At 37.0% G+C, this 20,620-nt stretch overlaps 1 protein-coding gene across 2 annotated transcripts in view; it reads right to left on the bottom strand.

Moving 5' to 3' along the window:
• agrn (agrin) overlaps positions 1-20,620 on the bottom strand; it is a 552,174-nt gene that overhangs the window by 37,469 nt on the left and 494,085 nt on the right. For both annotated transcript variants that reach the window (XM_088006847.1, XM_088006848.1), the window contains 3 exons: positions 15,570-15,762; positions 12,029-12,244; positions 11,699-11,928 (listed from right to left, as the gene is read on the bottom strand). In XM_088006847.1, the coding sequence (XP_087862973.1) occupies positions 11,699-11,928; positions 12,029-12,244; positions 15,570-15,762 (639 nt within the window). The remainder of the gene's footprint in view (positions 1-11,698; positions 11,929-12,028; positions 12,245-15,569; positions 15,763-20,620) is intronic.

Raw genomic sequence — 20,620 nt, 5'->3', positions numbered from 1 at the left:
GTCCTCTCTTCATCAGCAACAAACCATGTGAATTTGGTAATATTTACTCTTAATTTGCCAGACTTACTTGGGGGTAACCAATATCTTAGCCTCCTGAAATAATCTGTTCCCCCTACAAAGAGTAGGTTATTTCAGACAGCTAAAAATATTTGGTTCCCCCACAATAACTTTGGCAAATAAAAAGCCAATGTCTCCAAACTTACAGGGTGGGAGGAATAAACATAGGCAAAGATGTGCTGGTAAGTTAATTTGTTCCCATATTATGTAGGGGGAAATAATCATTTCAGGTGGGTAAAATAACCCAGTTAAAGACATGCTAGCTATTTAATTTGTTCCTATGAAATGGAGGGAGAACGGATTATTTCAGGTGGCTAAAAAATTTGGTTCCCCTCCTTTAACTTTGGCAAATAATGATCAAATGTCACCAAATCCACAGGATTTGTTGTTGATGATGAGAGGAATCAACACAGTTAAAGACTTACAGGTAAATTAATTTGCTTCCATTTTATAGAGGGGGAACAGATTATTTCAGGCGGCTAAAAATATTTTGTTTCCCCCTCCTAACTTTGGCAAATAAAGAGTAAATGTTATCAAAATCACAGGATTTATTGTTAATGATGAAAAAGACCTCCACACAAGAACTCGTTTATTTATTTTATTTTGATAGCTGCCGATTAAACTGAAAGTTGCAACACTGACACGATTATAGTTTTAACCGAGAAATCGATCAGAATCGCCGTGAAAATGGTCAGATCCGCCGGATCCATCTCTCTGGCTGCAATGGGGTATATGCCACGAGAGGTGGTGACGTATTTCCGTTTGAATTTATTCCACATAGGTTGGTTCCGGGTCCTGCTTGCTCCTATTGTTTTTGGCCAAAGCTGCAAGATCTGTACCATGAAAAAGACGCAAAACTTTAAATATCTGTGAGCTGCTGGTACAACAATCGAGTTTTGTGGTGTGCCGTTGTGTCCAGTAATTAGCCAGTACCATCTGGTGCTTAGTTTTTTAATTTTCCTGCTGATATCAAGGCGGCAGCGGACTGTAGCCAAAACTTAGCCACTACAGCTAACACGCGGTTTGTAGCTGCCTGCTATTTCAAAGCTTGAGGATATTGAAGATCCAGCGTCAGAAATGGGAAGATGGAGGTTAAAAGGGAGCTGTACGCGCTTCGTTCAGTGGAATAATTTGTTGGAGGAAAATAATGCCGGAGGAAATCCACTGATACGGAAACAGGCTGAGAACAGAGGCAGCGATTCGGCACAAGGTAAGTCAGTGTGTGTGTGTTGATGCGTTTGTGTTATAAGAGTATGAAATTATTCTTAGGCAACTCCTTAGCTTTTGTTTATATGACAATTATATAAAATACATTTAACATGCAGTCGGAGCCCCTCCGATACCCAGCACGGTAATTTAAGAACAGCCGAGAGCAGCAACGCTTCAGCCCGATCCAAACCACACAGGTAGTTGGTCAGATTAATGTGCAAAACCTTCGCTTTACAGCCGTTTAAGTTTCACCGATCCACATGAAAAACCCACAGAACAAATGGTACAAATCACGTATTTCCCGAATACCGAAAATATGACATCTACCTTTGCTGTTTCATAATTATAATCCACGTTAGAGTGAATTTTTCCACTTGGCTGCTATAATCTGTTCTTGCTTTACACAACGTAATTTCTCTTTTTTTTCCCCTCTGAGATTCTGCTTAGAAAATGAGGTTATGAAGTTACATCCTCCTGCTGCTTTTTGTTTCTGAAATGGTAAATTTAGGTTTGCCTCGACTTTTATAAACTAATGCGTCTTATATGCGTCATTTTTTGTATTACTGTTGGTACAGATATCAGGTGAACACTGTGCTTTGCCTGCTAGTAGTTTAAATTAATTTCAGCTGCACACTTTCAAAAGAGTATTCAGATTTTAACATGCATTTTCAAAGTAGTATTTTAGTTCACTCTTACTCAGTGACTTCAGTGTTGTTGCACCTCTGAAACATGTTTTGCAGTTTCTTTGTGATACCAGAACTATTTCACTTAAACGTTTAATTTCCTGAGATATTGTCAATTTATTTTCAAGCAAAACTCTCAACAAGAGCTGAGGATTTATTAGTTTTGATTATGTTGTTCAGCTAAATATGGACGCTTATTGTTTTTTTTTGTGTTTTTAATTTTTCAGGTTTGCATCGCAACACCTCTTGATGTGTTTCTGAGCCATGATCGCTGTGCCGATTACCTTTCCATTGGATCCAAGCACCTGGACCAGCTGATGGCATCCATCAGTCCACGGATCATCACAACGTGGACTAACTATTTTTTTTACTTGGTTAAACTATGATCTTGAAACTGGAGCACCAGATATGCAAAAATCTTCCTGCAGACTTTGTTGGCTACCCTGACACTGCAGTCATCCTGGACGGGGCTGAGCCGGTCTTCCTCTCTCCTCTTCCTGTCCTCCAGAGTGACGAGTTTTCATCACCAGTAAAGGCAAACAAGTCTGATGTCTGCTTAGCTGCTAGAAAGTATATTATATATTCACTGTTCATTTTGCTATCCTGTTTGTACCTACAATAAAATTGAATCTCATTTGTAATACTCTACATTTTACAAACCTTTTTTCCCCATTTCTCAGTTTTTATGTTATATCAAGTATTTACATGTAGATCAGGAATTCAAATGAGATGTTAAAATTCAACACATTTAGGTAATACCAGCAAAGAAATGTGAATATTAAGTAATATGTAGTTAGTTATATAATTTAATATACTGAATAAGGCTGGATGATATGACTTACAAGATTTTTTTCATACCAGATTTGATTTTAATCGATTCCTCCCGTCCTCAATTTCTATAATAAAATCACAGAAAATATTTTCAAAAAGTGCCTTTATTTCAATCATCTGTTCTGTGAGTTGTATAAAGGAGCATAACGGTCAGGATACAAGAAATTTCAATTGCAAGAATGCAGTCATCGTTACAGCAGAATAAACATGCAATTTTATAACAATGTCTTAAAATTACAAGAAGTCGTTTTAATGAGAAATAAAGATTCAGACTGATCTGACGTAACCAGCTCAGTCCATGTGGTTCTGACATTTGTCAAGAGGATGTACATTTCCACCTCACCTGACCAGGTAAGGATTAAGGTAAAAATAAAAAATAGAGCAAATACTGTAAACAAAATGGAAAAAGCAACTGATAGAAATACTTTCTATATAAAGAAAAACAAAAACGTTAATAGCAGGAGAAAAGTTGTTGGTAACATTAGCTCAGCTGATCTCTCCCTCCAGGAAGCCACCAAACAGAACTCTGTCCAACTCCAACTATAATAAAGATTAAAAAAAAGAAAGAAAACGGGAAGTTAAAATAACAAATAATGCCACTTTAATAATTCAGATCTAATGCATTCTGGAATCCATTATTGATATTTTACAAATTTCACAAATCAATTGGAAGGTTTCACAAATGTTTTATTTATTCTGTTGTTAGTACAGAATAATCTAGTTAGGTTTGAAATGTCTAGGTGTTGTAGTTTTTAAAGTACAACATATTAAAAAAGCTCAAGATAGTGAAAAATTAAGTGTAATTGCCCTTTAGCTATTTTCCAAATTAGATGCTACATTGGGAAGCTAACTTCAGCTTCGACTGATAGCTTGGACACAATATAGACAGATCTATATATGTTTATATAGATATATATCTATATCTATCTATAAAGCACAGATATGTAGATTCCACACTGCACAGATAATCAAAACACTTAACGTTTACATAGCACCTTTGTAAGCTTGTCCCTGTTAGCTACATCAGACATGAGGCATTATGGTGAATACAAACGATTTATTAACTTACCTTTGAAGTTATTGTGAAGCTTTGACACATCCAGCTTAAATCCTTTGCTGTTGTTGGAGCGTTTCAGGACGTCTGAATAATTTTATAGGCATCATTAATAGTGGCGACTGAGGAGCCACTGTTAACATACTGCTGCCTGCGCACCGGAAGCATTCTATGTGGCTAAAAAATGCGGAAGTGCTAAAACGGAAGTCCGTGGCATATACCCCATGCACGCTCCCGACACAGGGGGAACAGAATTTCGCACAATACCGGTCCGCTCTGACCGTGATAACTCTTAATTTGCCTGCTGTAAGAATATAAATCCACCTATATATCCAGAAAACACTATTATAATGACTTCGTCACAAAAGCCTACAAGAAGAGAACCGAAGACGGGGAAAGGCGATGATACGAATATGACACAAAAGCAGCTAACGCTAGATGCTAGCTTAGCTCAGAACGACACCGGGAGCGAAATGTTAATGCTAACAGAGCTCCGCAAATTTCGAGAAGAGTCTGGAATTGCACAACGAGACATTTTAGAGTCTCAAACTCGGATGGAGGTGTCAATTGGAGAAATAAAAAAGAGAATCGACACACTGGAGGAGAGACTGAACACAGCGGAAGAGAGAGTGAGTAACACAGAAGATCGAGGCATACAGCAAGAAAGGGTTAGCTTACTTACTCAAAAAAGACGCCAGATTAATTGCTAAACTGGATGATATAGAGAACAGAATGCGCAGGAACAATACAAGAGTGTATGGGATAAAGGAAGATTCAGAAGGAAAAGGGATTATCCCGTTTATTACAGATTTTTTAAAATCTGCGATGATGCTGCCTGAAGGCACGGACATTTGCATTGAGAGAGCTCACAGAGCTACAGCTCCGAAGCTGAAACCAGCAACACCACCGAGATCCATAATAGTTCGCTTTTTGCATTTCAACGTTAAACAGATGGTACAACAGCATGCGTGGAAGCAGCGGGACGTGGAGTCATAGTCGTAGGAAGCGGGGGGGACACGGGGGACATGTCCCCCCCCAATATTGGAGAGAGCCACATTCGTCCCCCACTGCAGTTGTGAAGAATTTTAAAATCTTCCACTCGCGTGCTTTTATTTTGAAGGCGCATAACAGCGCATTCAGCAGAGCGCTTCCTTCCCCTCCCCCCTCTGAACGACTCAGAGTAAAGGCAGCAGCAGACGGAGTCAGAAACTCCGTTTGAAGGAGGTAAACGATCTGTCAGGAATGTTGCCATGAATATCGCTCGTTTATAACATCTTGTTGTCAGTTTACTTTCATATATAGAACTAAATCTTTTTGGTTTAGCTGTTTAAATTCTGGAATAGTCACATGTCCAACATTTTACCACTAACTTTAACAGTTAGCTAGTCTAGTCACAATGATTTAGACTGAAACAGCAGCAAAATGAGCCTTTTTATTATTTAAACTGAGGAACACCTGATCATACTCGACCACTTAACATGTGTTTATATATTATATTATATTATATTATATTATATATTTAGGAGAACAGCAGTGCTAGAATGATGTTGAAGAAAGGTGAAGAAGCTCTGGTGAGGTCTTCATTTAGTTTATTGAAATATGTATTAACTCTTTTTAATTTTTAAATAAACTAAACTATTTTATTATGAGAGGAGCAGGTCAGGGAAGACATAGGAGAGCCAGTTGGAGTTTCAGGGTGTGAAGATATAAAAATTATATTAATTATAATAGAACCAGAAAGGAGAACAGGAGGAGACTGATGTCAGGTTGATTTCTTTCAACGTTTCAATATTTTTTCATTATTTCCACACCATAAGGTTAATGGTTAGAAGACAATAAGAAAAGTGCTTGAGGAGAGGTTTAAAAATAAATTAGTGAAAATTTTTGCTACACAGTAAATAGAGTTGAGATGTATAATAATGTATACATCTGAAAATTAAGTTGTTTAAATTCTCATTCTATATGATAATTTTTTTTTTTATATATTTAGTTCACATTCTGATACTGATAGTGTCTGTTGTAAATCCATGAATCCATGTAGGAACATCAGGCTGCAGAGAGTCAGAGGGAGGCAGAGACAGAAACACATATCCGTAGATATTTTAGTTAAATGTTTGCGGCTGAAAATGACAGGAGAAAAAAAACATTTAGTCTTTTTGCCTCAGTGTTTTTCATGGATCTTTGGTAAGTTACTGAATGCAGTGCTGGAAAGTGAGACTGAGTTAACAGTGGGGAGCTAAGGTGTCTGTTAGACGTGAAAAGTATAATTTTTGTTTATTTTGTAGATCAAACTGTTCCACTGATGTAGAGAGATGTTCAAGAAGAACAAAACTTGTTTTTTTAGATTTTATTTTTGTTGGTCAAACTGCTGTATTGAGTTTAAAACTGTTGTGTCTTATTTTATGAGCTGTTTTCTACTTTGGTTTTAGAAATAAGTAGAACCTGTTCAATTGCAAGTCAATTTATATCGATGCATTTTGACCAATAAGATACATCAGAATCTGGTCGGCTCTGTGCTACCAGAGTATGTAGCTTGCTAGTTGTGAGGCAAATGCTAAAGTGAGTGTTCATCCTGGAATGACAGTCATTATACTGCATAACTTTAATCTGATTATTGGATTGTAAATAGTAACGTGTTAGAATACTTGTTACTGAAACAAGGGTCAGATTAGAGTAACGCATTACTGATGTGTTGATGACATAATTGTTTGACATTTCTGCTCAAGCTATTTACTGATCTGTCAGGTTTCCGATATGTGTCGCCCCCCAATGACAGACTCGTTCCTACACCCTTGCGTGGAGTTTCGGGGAAACAAAGTTTATTTTGACCTCTGCACCTCCACCGAGGTGCAGAGAAAACGAAAACAAGTGCGTGAAGTGATTAAAAAAACTGAAGGAGCAACATCAAGGCACATTTAAATTAGGCAGAACATGCTAAATTAAAGAGAGTGGATGCGACAGATATTCAGTGCATCCTATGAAAACTATATATAAAAAAGGGGGAGTAGCAATACTGTTTCATCAATCTTTATGCTTTGTAGCAGAAAACGTACTCAAGAATAAAGAAGACCGCTGGATAATGGTTGTTGGTTTGGTTGGAGGAACCACTCTAACAATTATGAATGTTTACCCCCCAAATGAGGATAATCCAGGTTTTTTTAAAGAGCTAGCCCAAATTTTAGCGGGACATTCAAAAGGAATAATTGTTTTAGGTGGAGACTTTAATTGTGTCTTGAATCATTACAAGGGCAAATTTCCATTACAACAAAAATATCAATTATCAAAAACAAAGGCGCTGAAGAATCTACTAGAGGAGATGGGGCTTGTTGAAATATGGCGTGCAAAACACCCAAAGGTCAGAGATTATACTCACTTCTCAAAGGTTCACAAGAGCCATTTCAGAATTTACTTCTTTTGCGTTCCCAAACAGGAGGCCCACAGAGTAGAGGAATGTCATATTGAACCTCAAACTATTTCAGATCATGGACCTGTGACAGTGTCTTTAAAATGTATACCTGGAGAAACCTTTAAAGTTATGGAGATTGAATGCATCACTTTTAAATAATCCAGAGACGATCCAATATATAAAAGATTAATTTAATTTCTTTTTTGATACTAATGATAGAGACAAGATTTCCCCTTCTATTCTATGGGACACAGCCAAAACATACTTGAGGGGCAAAATTATTTCATTTTCTTCAAAAATTAAAAAAGATCGTGAGAAAAAACAAGAAAATTTACAAGAACAAATTAGGAAACTTGAAACTGAACATAAAAGAACAAACAAGGACAATGTATTACAGGAACTAAAAAAGTGTAGACAAGATTTCAATGAGTTACTAACTTACAAAGCAGAGGGCGCTTTACGTTTCACCAACCAAAAATACTATGAACAAGGAAACAAAGCAAGTAGACTTTTAGCATTTCAGCTAAGGAAGTCGCAGGCAAGTCGAACCGTTCAAAAAATTGCATGTCCATTATCCAAAAAACTAGTATCCCAACCCAAAGAAATAGCAAATGCACTACAAACAATTATATGATTCTGTGACCATTCCCAACAAAGCAGATAAAATCAAGCAATTTTTGCAACAAATTAATCTCAACAAACTTGACGATGAGGAGGCGAAAGCATTAGTGGGGACAATTACCAAAGAATCTGTTATATAGGAAAGCTTAAAAATAATAAATCACCTGGAGCAGACGGGTTCCCAGGACAATTTTATAAATGATTTCATTCTGAGCTTACCCCACTCTTATGCAGAGTGTTTAATTATGCTTTAAGATCCAAAGATCCACCTAAAACATGGGCAGAAGCAATCATCTTGGTCATACACAAAGAAGGTAAAGACCCCACACAATGTGCCTCTTATAGACCAATAAGTTTGCTGTGTAATGATGTCAAGATTTTAAGTGCCATCTTTGCCAAAAGACTACAAAAGATCATTAATAAACTTATTAATCACGATCAGACGAGCTTTATACCCAACAGACTCGGAATAAATAATATCAGACGTACCCTAAATGTAATTTCAATTGGCCAACAAAACCCACACCCATCAATGCTTCTCGGCCTGGATGCCGAGAAAGCATTCGATCGGGTGGATTGGATGTTCCTGAAACAGGTCTTATTGGAGATGGGTTTTGATGAAAATTTTATTAGCTGGTTTGAAGTACTGTATTCCAATCCAACTTCTAGAGTACATGTTAATGGTTATGTGTCGGAAAATTTTCCCTTAAAAAGAGGGATGCTGCCTTTCACCGATCTTGTTTGCTATCAGTATAGAACCTTTAGCAGAGCTAATCAGGACAGACTCATCAATCCTAGGTATACCAGATAAAATTAGGACCCACAAACTGTCACTGTATGTTGATGATGTCATACTGTATATTAGAGACCCAATAATTTCTATACCAAATGTTTTAAAATGTTTGAAAGACTTCAGTGTAGTTTCAGGATACAAAGTAAATTAATCAAAATCAGAAGCCATGATGATAAGAGGGACCTGGCCCTCAGAATTATCCAAATTAGTGAGTTTCAACTGGTCACCTAATGGGTTTCGATATTTGGGAATCAATATTACCACAGATGTCTCCAAATTATACAAAGCAAATTATGGGAAGTTATTGGATCAAATTCAAAAGGACTTAGAAAGATGGAAAATTTTACCGCTTTCCTTTAATGGAAGGATTGAAACAGTAAAAATGAATATTCTCCCCAGATTGCTGTATTTGTTTATGTCCCTTCCTATTTGGATTCCAACAACAAGATTTAAAAAATGTGAAAAATGATCTCTACCTTTATTTGGCAGAAAAGAAAGGCCAGAATAAAATTTACACAGCTGACCAGCGGTAAGCCTTATGGAGGTCTTAGCTTACCAAATTTAAAATTATATTATTGGGCAGCACAATTGTATGCAAAGTAGATTGGCTAATAGACTAAAGAAACAACATGGCTGACACTGGAACAAAGCGCATGCCCTAAATTTTCATTTCAGGCCCTTGCATTTTGCTCAACCGAAATCTGAAACAAGTACAAAATTACAAATACGTGGATGAAAAGCACGCAAGACTTTAAGCATGATTAAAAAAATATGAAAGCTCCTCAATCTATATCTAGGGCTTTAAAAATGGGATATAATAGACTTTTTACCAGGGCAACAGGATTCAGGGTTTCGAATCTGGCAAAACAAGAACTTAATTTTTATTGATGACTTGTTTGAAGGGAAGATTCTGAAATCATTTAGTCAGATTAAGGAGAAGTATGGGTTGACTGCATCTGATTTTTACAGATATTTGCAGCTGGGAAAGTTACCTGATGTCCCATACGGAATGGTCTCTTCTTAAATCACGACCTACTGATTTAGAAATGTTCTTCATAAAGATCACCAAAGAAAAAAAAACGGATAAAACTCTGTCAAATCTATACAAATGTTTACAGTCATGTATGACGGAGGGTGGGATAAAGGAAAGGTGGGAACTAGAAATGAATGTTGTGATTGAGGATGAAGAGTGGGAGCAAGTGTGTGAAAATGGACAGAAACTAACAGTCCAACATGGAAAGAATTTTATTGGAAAGTAATCATTAGATATTTCAAAACACCATATATTATTTCAAAATTTGATCAAACTAAATCAAATTTGTGCTGGAGACAGTGTGGACGAGTCAGAGATCACACTCATTTCTTTTGGGATTGTCCAAAGATTAAAACATTCTGGGAGGGAATTAGAGAGGAAATTTCAAATATTTTACATATTTATATTGAATGGAACCCCCTTGTCTTTGTTCTGGGAGTACCCCCAAGTAATTTATTAAGTAAAGAAAAACAGTACTTGTTTGGAATCCTTGTACTTGTAGCCAAAAAAAATGATAACAGTATTTTGGTATAAACCTTTGCCCCCTACTATAAATCAATGGAAAGAGAGACTAGTGAGCGTTTATACAGTGGAGAAAATAACAGCTAAACTAAACATGTCCACTGATTTCTTTAAGAAAAGGTGGAACCCTTTGATGACATATTTGCAATTAACATTGTAAATGTAAATTCACTGGTATACTCTTTATATTATCATTCAACATATGTCTCTGTTAAGATGCAGGCAAAAGTTACTTGAAGATTTTCCCTTTATTTCATGTTTGTAATCCATTTGTAACCTGTGTTTTATCTGATTGGTGGAGGAAAAAGACTCCTTGGAACTTCAGCTCACCGAATCATTCAGATGTTATTGTTCAACTGATTTGTTTGGTTGTACTGGAAATTGATGTTTGTGACTTAATGTGTTAATCATTGAATTTGAATGCAGAACTAATAAAATAAAGTCTTTGTTCTAAAAAAATATATATATATAATGTGACTCATTTTGGATTCACATTAAAAATGGCTTTGTGTTTTTCCCTCTGTGACGGAAAACAATTTGTGATGTTTAACAGAAATTTACGCCTGAACCTTTTGTCACATTACAGCCACAAAGGATTTTATTGGGATTCTGAACAATGAAGAAAATCTTTACTAGCTCTTATTATACTTTGATTTGAAAGCTAGAAATTGATCATATAACTTTACATCCTCCTCCTTCACTATTGGGATGGTTCAGTCTAGCTCACAGTGATCATTTCTACTGAAGAGTCTGTGTGTTTGTGTTCACACGGTTTCCAGATAACATTTTGGGGTACGGTTGACACTTGCGTTAATTTGTACTGTGTACTTTTCAGTGATGATGTAGTTGTTATGATGCTCATTGCTATGGATTGTTGGGGGGTTTCTCTTTCTAAAAGCAGACTCCAGGGTGTTGACTCTCCTCTTATCTCTTTTCTGTCTCTGTGTCCATTACAGTTTAACCCAAAGTCATTTCAAATTGAGTCTGACTCCCAGCTGGTTTTAAGGCTGCATCTGTTCAGATCTACTGCTGCATTGCAGCAACATGAGATTTCATACAACCTCTTCCTGTTGCTGGCATAACTAGAAACACCACCGTTGTGACTTTTCTCCACTAATCTGACTGTAAAGTCTTAAAAAGTTTAGTAACTCAGGATATGTGAATATGGATGGCATTAATTAGCACGACAAAAGTTTTATTAAGGACAGAAGTATGAATGTTTTTGCTTAAAGTGTAGCATTCCATCCTTTTTGAGCCCCAGAGGAACCAGGTGGATAAAGGTTTCATGGATTTATCGCTTGGTTTGATGTGAGATTCAAATCCAGCTGAGAATCTGCTACAAAGCACAGTTTTGTTAACAAAAGCTTTTTCTCCAATGTGACACAAAATAAGATGAAATACTTATTTGCAAAGGGCTGAAATATGATAAAGTTCAGGTGAGTAAAAGCTTTATTAAAGTCTGCAGTTACGATGCAGTGGAGAGACTTACCCCAGAATGCATTGCTGCACTTGCAGTGGAACATCTCAGCCTCCTTGACCTGGCACTCAGCTCCGTTCTTGCAGGGGTTCGGCTGGCAGGGGTTGTTCCCACACTCGCCCACACCCACGCCGAACAGACTGTCTCCGTTGGCCTCCTGGATGTTGAGCATGCGGTTGTTGACGTCCAGCATGCGGATACAGCCCACCAGCCCTGCGGTGACCCCGGTCCGCTCCCTGACGCTGAGCAGCAGAAAACACAGCAAGTCAGGATGGATGTTCTGCTCTTGCTAGAGGTCATCCGTCACCCCTCCGATGCTCAGCGGCAGCAGCAGCATCTTACTCTTGCTTGAGGTCATCCGTCACCCCTCCGATAAACAGCGAGGTGTCCAGGTTGAGGCCGTCTGTCCCATGGGGACTTTCGCCTTGGACGTGCGGCTCGCCGTCCACGCTGAGCATGCCGATCCGCCGGCTGCGTGTCACCACCAGCTGGTGCCAGCGACCCTGGCTGATCTGGACTTCGCTGATCACGGTGCCTGTTCCTGAGCCAGTGTTGAACCTGATGGATCAGATGATGATTAGTTATCTGACCCTGACCTTTGACCCCATCCGATCACTGAACAGATGCTGAGAACAGCTGGATGTGCCACAACTTCCTCCTGCTGAACAGAAACTGAACTTATCTAAAAAGGAATAATCTAGAATTATATATCTAGAGTTATATATCTAGAGTCAGCTTCAATTGTTCCGGCTGGAAACTAGAGATCAGGCTGACCTCTGACCTGAACCTTCAGAGCCACATAAAGACGGTTCCAAAGTGGGCCTCCTATCAGTTGAAGAACATTTCCAGGATCAGAGGACTAATGTCTCAGCATCAGAGAAACTCATCCATGTTTGTCTTTAGTGGCATCGATTACTGTAACAGAACCAGAACCAGACATGAAGAAGCAGAAAGTGGAACATTGATCAACATATGTGATGTGTTTTGATGATGTTGATCATATTTAATGTGCATTGATGATTGATGATGGCATTTAATAAATGTGTAACGGGCTGCATGGTGGTGCAGTTGGTAGAGCTGTTACCTTGAACAAGAAGGTTCTGGGTTCAATTCCCAGCCTGGGGTCTTTCTGCATGGAGTTTGCATGTTCTCCCTGTGCATTGTGGGTTCTCTCCAGCTTCCTCCCACAGTCCAAAAACATGACTGTCAGGTTAATTGGTTTCTCTAAATTCTCCTTAGGTCTGAGTGTGTGCAGGGTTGTTTGTCCTGTCTTTCTCTGTGTTGCCCTGCGACAGACTGGCGTCTCGCCCGGAACATTAGCTGGAGATAGGCACCAGCAACCCTCCTGACCCCACTAAGGGACAAGGATGTATAGAAAATGGATGGATGGATTTAATAAATGTAATGTTTATAGTTTGTTTCATAACTATAATGGTTTAAAGCACTTTGAATTGGCTTGTTGCTGAAATGTGTTTTAGAAAAACTTAGACGTGGATGAGACAAAAACTTCCAGCTAAATATAGCAAACTGAAATAAAACCCAATCTTTAATCTACTAATGTTTTGTTGGGGAAAAGGCCTCGTCATCACAGAGATTAGACATCGTGCATCTGCATCCACACATGCAGCAATATTAGCTCAACCTGAGAGCAATTATCTGCCACAAATAATTAGTTCTTTTCTCCACGTCTCGGATTTGCAAAGCTGTGGGTGGGAATCTCACAGCTGTATTTCTGGAGCTGAGGCTCTCTTTGAGAGCAGCGGTGAGTAATGATCTCCTTTTTGCTCTGTGATTGATTTCATTTCAACATACAGATCCAGCCTGGTCAGGCTGGGTGAGGGGAGCTCGCTCAGAGTGTTAAAATCTAAAATACATGAAAAGTTGATGGAGCTGGAATACAGGTGAATTTTTAATTAGTCTCATCAGTTGTCTTCAGAAGTTGCTGCCTTTCCAAAAATGGTCTTTATTAACACAATTCTGCTGGGGGAAGACATAAACACACACCATTATGGGATTATTGGTGTTTCTGCTGGTTTCTCAGAGGAAAATTGGCCAATTTGACAGAACTGGTCGTCATCAGCTCCAGTCAAAGGGTGGAAACAGAAAATGCTGACAGAACTCCTCTTATCCTCCTCTCATCTTGTTTTGCCTGCTTTCAAATTACTTTATTTCTCACTGATCTGTGCATTTCTCTCCATACCTTCACTTCTTTTCAGGTTATTCTGCACTAAATTTGCCAGCTTGTTTCCAGGAAATATGCAAGTTAAAGCAGCAAAACACACATTTGAAAGCAGATGTTTTCATCTACTGTATAAAAATACATGTAACGTTTGCCAACATTTCTTCTGTTTGCTGCTATTTGGTAGAATTGTCTTTCGGATGGTACATTTTGGGTTTTGGCTATCATTGTGTGGAAGGTTTTTCTTGGTAGAACAATATTACAACGTATTTTTAAGACCTTTACTGCAGACAATAAAAAGTTACATACAAAGCCAACATTATTTTCCTATAAAGAGATCAAATTTAACAGGCCCAGACTGACACATTTTCAGTTTTTCTACTTATTTTCAAACTGATCCAGAATATTCTTTGGTTGTTAGGTGACCGGAAGCAGACCTATGAATATTCAGGAGCGAGACATCTGCAGACAAATTAACAATAATTTGTTAATAAATAAATAATAAAATGGTTTATGAGACATATTTTTACCAGCAGTCGGTCATAAACAGCTTTTAGTTGAATTTTTGAAAAACTGAAAAGTGAATTAAGTTTGACAGGAAATAGGATTTTTTGACCAACATTATAATTTCCAATGAGCTGGGGGATCAGTTACAGTTTGTTCAGCTACAAACCAACAGATTCACATTCATAGAAAGTATTTATAAAGAGAGGAATTTAGATCAACAATGTGTTTTCAACCAGAACAGAAGAAATTATGCCAGTAAGTGAAATAAGTGTTTGATCCTTCAGAGACACATTATCCCCACAGTCAAACAAGGAGGTGGACCCATCATGCTGAGGGCTGCATCACTCCCCACACTGAAACAAAGTGAAAAATGTCCCATTATATCAAATGTCCAGTAGCTTCCCTGGTCAGTAAATCCTTCTGAAAGCTCATCAGTGACAGAACAGACCCAAAGTTACAAAGGAGCGGCTGAACAGAAGCAAATCATCAGATTTATAGAGGAAACCTGAGACGAGTCTGAAGCTTTGTGAAGCAGGGTGAGACAAAACTGCTGATAAGTCTTCTTGTTCACCAGCAAAAGTTTCTCTTCCAGTTCTTTTCTGTTTTGCTTGTGGATTAAACACTTAGTTCACTCAAGGTTTTTACGTGAGGCCATGTTTCTGGGTTTCTGGTTGGTTCCACCTTTTAAAATGTAATTATGAAAAGTATGTTCCTTTGCAGTTGAGTCATGTTGCACAGAAGAAACGCTTATTTCAAACTTAACACCCAATAAATTCTGACTGCACTGTTTGGAGGATATATATGGAATCACTGCAACTGTATGTAAATACAGTAACATTATATGTGCTCCAGATCCATTTCAGGAATCCAAGTAGCCTCATGTGTTCAGACTGCTCAGATTTGTTTCTGAATGTCTGACTTTAACCTACAAATTGCCCAGAAGTCTCCTTATCTTTATTTATTTCCTGGCTCTGCTGTTTTCTACATGTTTACTCAGTGTAATTATTTGCCTCATTATCCTCAGCCCTCTGTTTTGCTCTTATTTACGTCGCCTCCCAGCTGCTGCTGCAATGACCTCGTTCCCTCATGGGGATCATTAATGTTTCATCACGGTTTTTTGCGATAAGAACGGATGGAGGAGGATGAAACCCCGTATTAAATTCAATCCAACAGAATCAATAAACGTCCTGCACTCACTTGAGCTCCACCCTGCTGTTGACCAGAGCCAGAGAGATGAAGTCTTTCTTCTTCATTTGGCCGTTGTAGAGCAGCAGGCCGTTCATCTCGGATGCTCTGAACTCCATAGCGATGCGGACTGTGTGGTATGCGCTCATCGTCGGGAAGGCCAGGAAAGACTGGCCACCAAATGATGGGATGAAGTACCTGATGGCTGCGGACAAAATCACAAGTCGCTGCTATCAATATTTTCTTACTGCATACTGCATGGGCTTCTGCGACTTTCACCAACTCAAATTTAAGACTTTTTAAGACCATTAGGAATGAAATTTAAAACCTGCATGATTACAAAATCACAAATAAACAAATCCTATTGGTTGGCAACAGACGTGAGCCAATGAAGAAGATGAACAGCGTCCCAGCCAACTGGCAACTTATACACGATGGATATAAAAAAAACTAGCTTTACCCTTTACTGTTAGCTTACCTAGTAAACTTTAGCAAGTTTTTCTATTAGCAATATGAAAAACTATTACTATCTAGGAAGAGTATATTAGCAGCTAGCTACCACTCAGACCGCAGTGAAGATGTCCGCATGCGACTCAAAGTTTTGCATTAGCAGTAAAATCCCTTGAGAAAAAAGAGAAAACTATGTAGAATATATAAGTATTCCTGCCACAACACAGTTTAAGGCCTTTGATTAACCATAATCAATAATCCAGCTGATATATTTTTATACAAGGAAAATCTAAAATATCTCGCTATCTTAAGCTATAAAGCTAATGCTGCTGATGCTAATGGGGATCTCAATAAAATACTTCTTTTTTTCTTCAATAATTACATATTTCAAAGAGACATTTTAAAATCGCATTTAACTTTCAGTACGTACATATAAGATTTTTTAAGACGTTTTAAGGATTAATATGTAACCCAAGTGAAATGTTGAGTTCCATTTTCTGGTTCGCTATTATTGCCCTCCAAAATCTCGCGGTAGTTTGATTATATAACTGCAATTCTCGCGAGATTTACTAAGCAGCCATTCATTGTTGAGCGTCTGAGTCACATGTACCACCGTCAGCTCATTTGTTGGGTATATTAGCTGGAGCAAAAAACATGGAGGATTAGTAGAGTAGGGATAGCATTTATAATTCCAGATTTAAACATTATGGAAAATAAAAGATTAACGGATAGTTTGAATGTATACACAGGAGAGTTACTGGCTATTTCAATGGCGTTAAAATGGAGTGAAGAATTAAGCGAAAAGAAAGTGTTAATTTGTTCTGATTCAAGTAGTGCATTAATAAGTATTATGGAACAAGAGTCGGAAGCAAGACAAGACATTCTGATAGATATAAATAAATCAATACATAAAATGGGAAAAAAATGGATCTAATGTTAAATTTATTTGGATTCCGGCTCATACTGGAATAGTTGGAAATGAATTAGCAGATACATTTGCTAAGAGTGCGAGTAAGAGAAATGAAGTTGAATTGGAAGTTAAGTATAGTAAAAATGAGATAAGGAGTATAAGTAAAATATATTACAAGAAGAAGTGGCAGAAACAATGGGAGGGTGAAAAGAAGGCAAGGTTTTATTATAATATTCAAAAAAAAGTGGGGGAGTGTAGAAAAGAAAATAGGAATAAACAAGAGGAAGATATTATATCTAGGTTAAGATTTGGACATGTAGGGTTAAATAGTACTTTGAAAATAATAAATAAACATAGTACGGGGTTATGTAATTTTTGTGGAAAGTTGGAAACAGTTATACATATTTTTATGGAATGTAATAAATATAATCTAGATAGAGAAGAATTAGTAGAAGAGTTAAATAGGAATAAAGTTAAATTAAATATTAGAGATCTGCTACAAAAATCATCTGGAGATGTGGTTTTTAATTCCGTGTTTAGGTTTCTTAGAAAAACAGGTCTAATAGGGAGATTATAGGGATTAGACATCTGGTTCATACTCCAGTCCAGAAGGTGGCGGTAATGCACCTGAAAGTTGTTTGCCAACCGCCATAAAACAAAAAGAAGAAGAAGAAGAAGATGGAGGAGGGACGAGAGCGAGGTAGAGATACCGGCTGAGGTGTACGGGGAGACGGCTGGAGGAAGAAGGCGGAAAAACAAATTGCAAATTGAAATTGTAAAAGGCGGATTGAGCATAAACTGGTATGTGAATGGTTCGGGTGGTAATGGAGATAGGAGATGAGGAAGATATGGATTTTGATGGGTGGACGCCAGTGGGGAGAGGAAGAGGGAGAGGACGTGAAAGAAACAAAAAAGACGAAGGAAAGGGAATGGGTGAAAGTCAAGGAAGTAAACGAGAACTGGAAGAAAGTAGCTCAGAGGAAGAAAGGATAGTTAGGAGAAAAGTTGTGCGAGAGGAATTTAAAATAATATTAAAACTGAAAAATGAGGAAGGGCAAGATAACATTAGCCCCATTGTGGTGTCAAGAGAAATAAAAAAGAAAATTGGAGAAGTTGAAATGGTTAAGATGTTGAGAGATGGGAATCTGTTGGTGGTTTGTAAAAACGAAGAACAAAAGAACAAGGCTCTAAACGTGGAGAATATTTGTAAAAAGAATGTGTTGGAGAAAAGAATCATTGGAGAAAATAAAAAAAATAGAGGAGTGATTTATGGGATCCCTCTGGATGAAGATCTTGATAAAATCAAGAAAAGTGTAGTTGGTGCCAAAGTGAGTAACTTAAAGAGACTGTCCAAAACAATAAACGGGGAAAGAGTGGGGAGTCTGTCAATACTCATGGAATTCGAAGAGAAAGAATTACCACTAAACATCAAAATAGGTTATCTCAGTTTTCAGGTCAGGCCTTATATCCCTCCACCACTTCGTTGCTTTAAATGTCAAAGATATGGACACATAGCAGCAGTTTGCAAAGGAAAGCAGAGATGTCCAAAATGTGGAGAAGATCACACATTAGAAGAATGTAAAGAAGAAGTACAAGAAAAATGTTGTAACTGTGGAGGGAATCATAGAGTTACATTTGGAGGATGTGAAGTCAGGAAGAAGGCAAAAGAAGTCACACAGATTAAAATGACCAAAAATATAAGCTATGCAGAGGCAGTTAAAAATGTGAAAGAACTGAAAATAAGAGAGGTTGAAAAAACGAGGCAAATTCCACTGCAAAGTGAGATACAGACAGAGGAAAAGGTCGTGATACCAGTAGAAAAACTAATATTATTCATGGCATATGTCATCAACTGTACTGACCAAGCCAAGAATAAAACGGAGAAGATTAAAATTATAGTGAGGGGAGCGGAAAAGTTTTTGGGGTTTAAAGAGGGATCATGGGAGAGCATAAACAAAAAATTGGAGGTAGACAGGAAGCCAGGAGCATCTGGTGGAAATAATTCATGTTAATAATACAATGGAATGCAAGAAGTTTGATTGCTAACGGACAGGAACTTAAAGGATATATTGATAGTCTTGAGGAAAAACCAGAAATTATTTGTATTGAGGAAACATGGCTAAAAGAAACGTTAGATTTTGTGATTAACGGATATGGTAGTGTAAGAAGAGATAGGCAGGAGGGAGGAGGAGGTGGATGTGGTATATTTGTAAAAAAAAGGGATACAATATCAGGTTTTAGGGAAAGGGAAAGAACTTGAATATATAATAATTGAAATTTGGGAACAAGGTGGTAAAGTTAAAATAATAAATTTTTATAATCCATGTAAATTATTATCAATTGAAATAATGGAGGAATTAACTGAATATTTGGAAGGAAATGTAATTTGGTGTGGGGATTTTAATGCTAATAGTACATTATGGGGTAAATGTAATGATAAAAATGGGAAAATAATAGAAGAATTAATAGAAAGTAAAAATCTTGTATGTATTAATGATGGGAGGGGAACTAGACTTAATATAAGAACAGGGATGGAATCAGCTATTGATTTAACAATAGTCTCAAATGGGTTAGCTAGTATTTGTGAATGGATCATTGATAAAAATACAACAATAGGTAGTGATCATTATCCCATTACAATAAAAGTAGGATTAAATATAAATAATAAAAGTAGAAAGGTCAGTAAAAAATGGGATTTTAATAAAGCAGATTGGATTAAATTTAGATTTTTAAGTCAAATAAAATTAGAAAAAGTGGATATGGAAATGAATATAGATGAAATAAATTTAAAAATTTGTGAGATAATCTTGGAAGCAGCAGATAAATCTATGAAGAAAGTAGGTTGTAAAAATTCAAAGAAAATAGTACCATGGTGGACAAATGAATGTAAAGAAGCAAGAAACAAAGCATTTAAGGTATTAAGAGGTAACTCAAAGTATGAGAATTTAATTGAGTATAAAAGAAAGCAAGCTATGGTAAGGAGAATAATTAAGAATGCTAAAAGAGAATACTGGAGAAATTTTTGTAGCACAATAGGGAAGGAAACAAAAATAGAAAAAATTTGGAGAATGATTAGAAGAATGAATGGCATTAAAAGAGAATTTGAATATCCTATATTAAAAGTAGATAATATAAATATAATTAAAGATGATGATAAAGTAGAAATATTGGCAAGAGCATTCAGTAAAATCCACAGTTCAGACAATATTAGTGAGGAGGGTAGAAAAGGAAGAGAAAATACAAAACTCAAATATAAAGATGTGTTGCGGAATGAAGAAGAAGCAAATAACTTGTTAAATGTTGAATTCACAAAAGCTGAATTGAACTCTACATTTACAAAACTTAAAAATACAGCACCAGGTAAAGATAAAATATGGTATAGAATGATAAGTCAGCTCAGTGAAAAATCTAAAGAGATAATATTGAAATTATATAATAAAATTTGGGAGGAGGGGAAATTACCAATGGAATGGAAAGAATCAATTATAGTACCAATAGCAAAACCAGGGAAAGATAAATCAATACCAGAAAATTATAGACCAATAGCTTTAACATCAAATTTGTGTAAAATAATGGAAAAAATGATTAACAATAGACTAGTATATTATTTAAATAGCAAGGGGTATATAGTAAATTATCAAAGTGGATTTCGAAAAGGGAGGAGTACTAATGACCCAACATTATGTTTAGAGCATGAAATTAG

Source organism: Poecilia mexicana, unplaced genomic scaffold (genome assembly GCF_051168715.1).
Source record: "Poecilia mexicana isolate PSO_F unplaced genomic scaffold, ASM5116871v1 scaffold_7, whole genome shotgun sequence".
In the NCBI taxonomy this organism is placed as follows: domain Eukaryota; kingdom Metazoa; phylum Chordata; class Actinopteri; order Cyprinodontiformes; family Poeciliidae; genus Poecilia; species Poecilia mexicana.
Note: the sequence above shows the minus strand (reverse complement) of the source record. Positions and strands in the feature narration are given on the sequence as shown.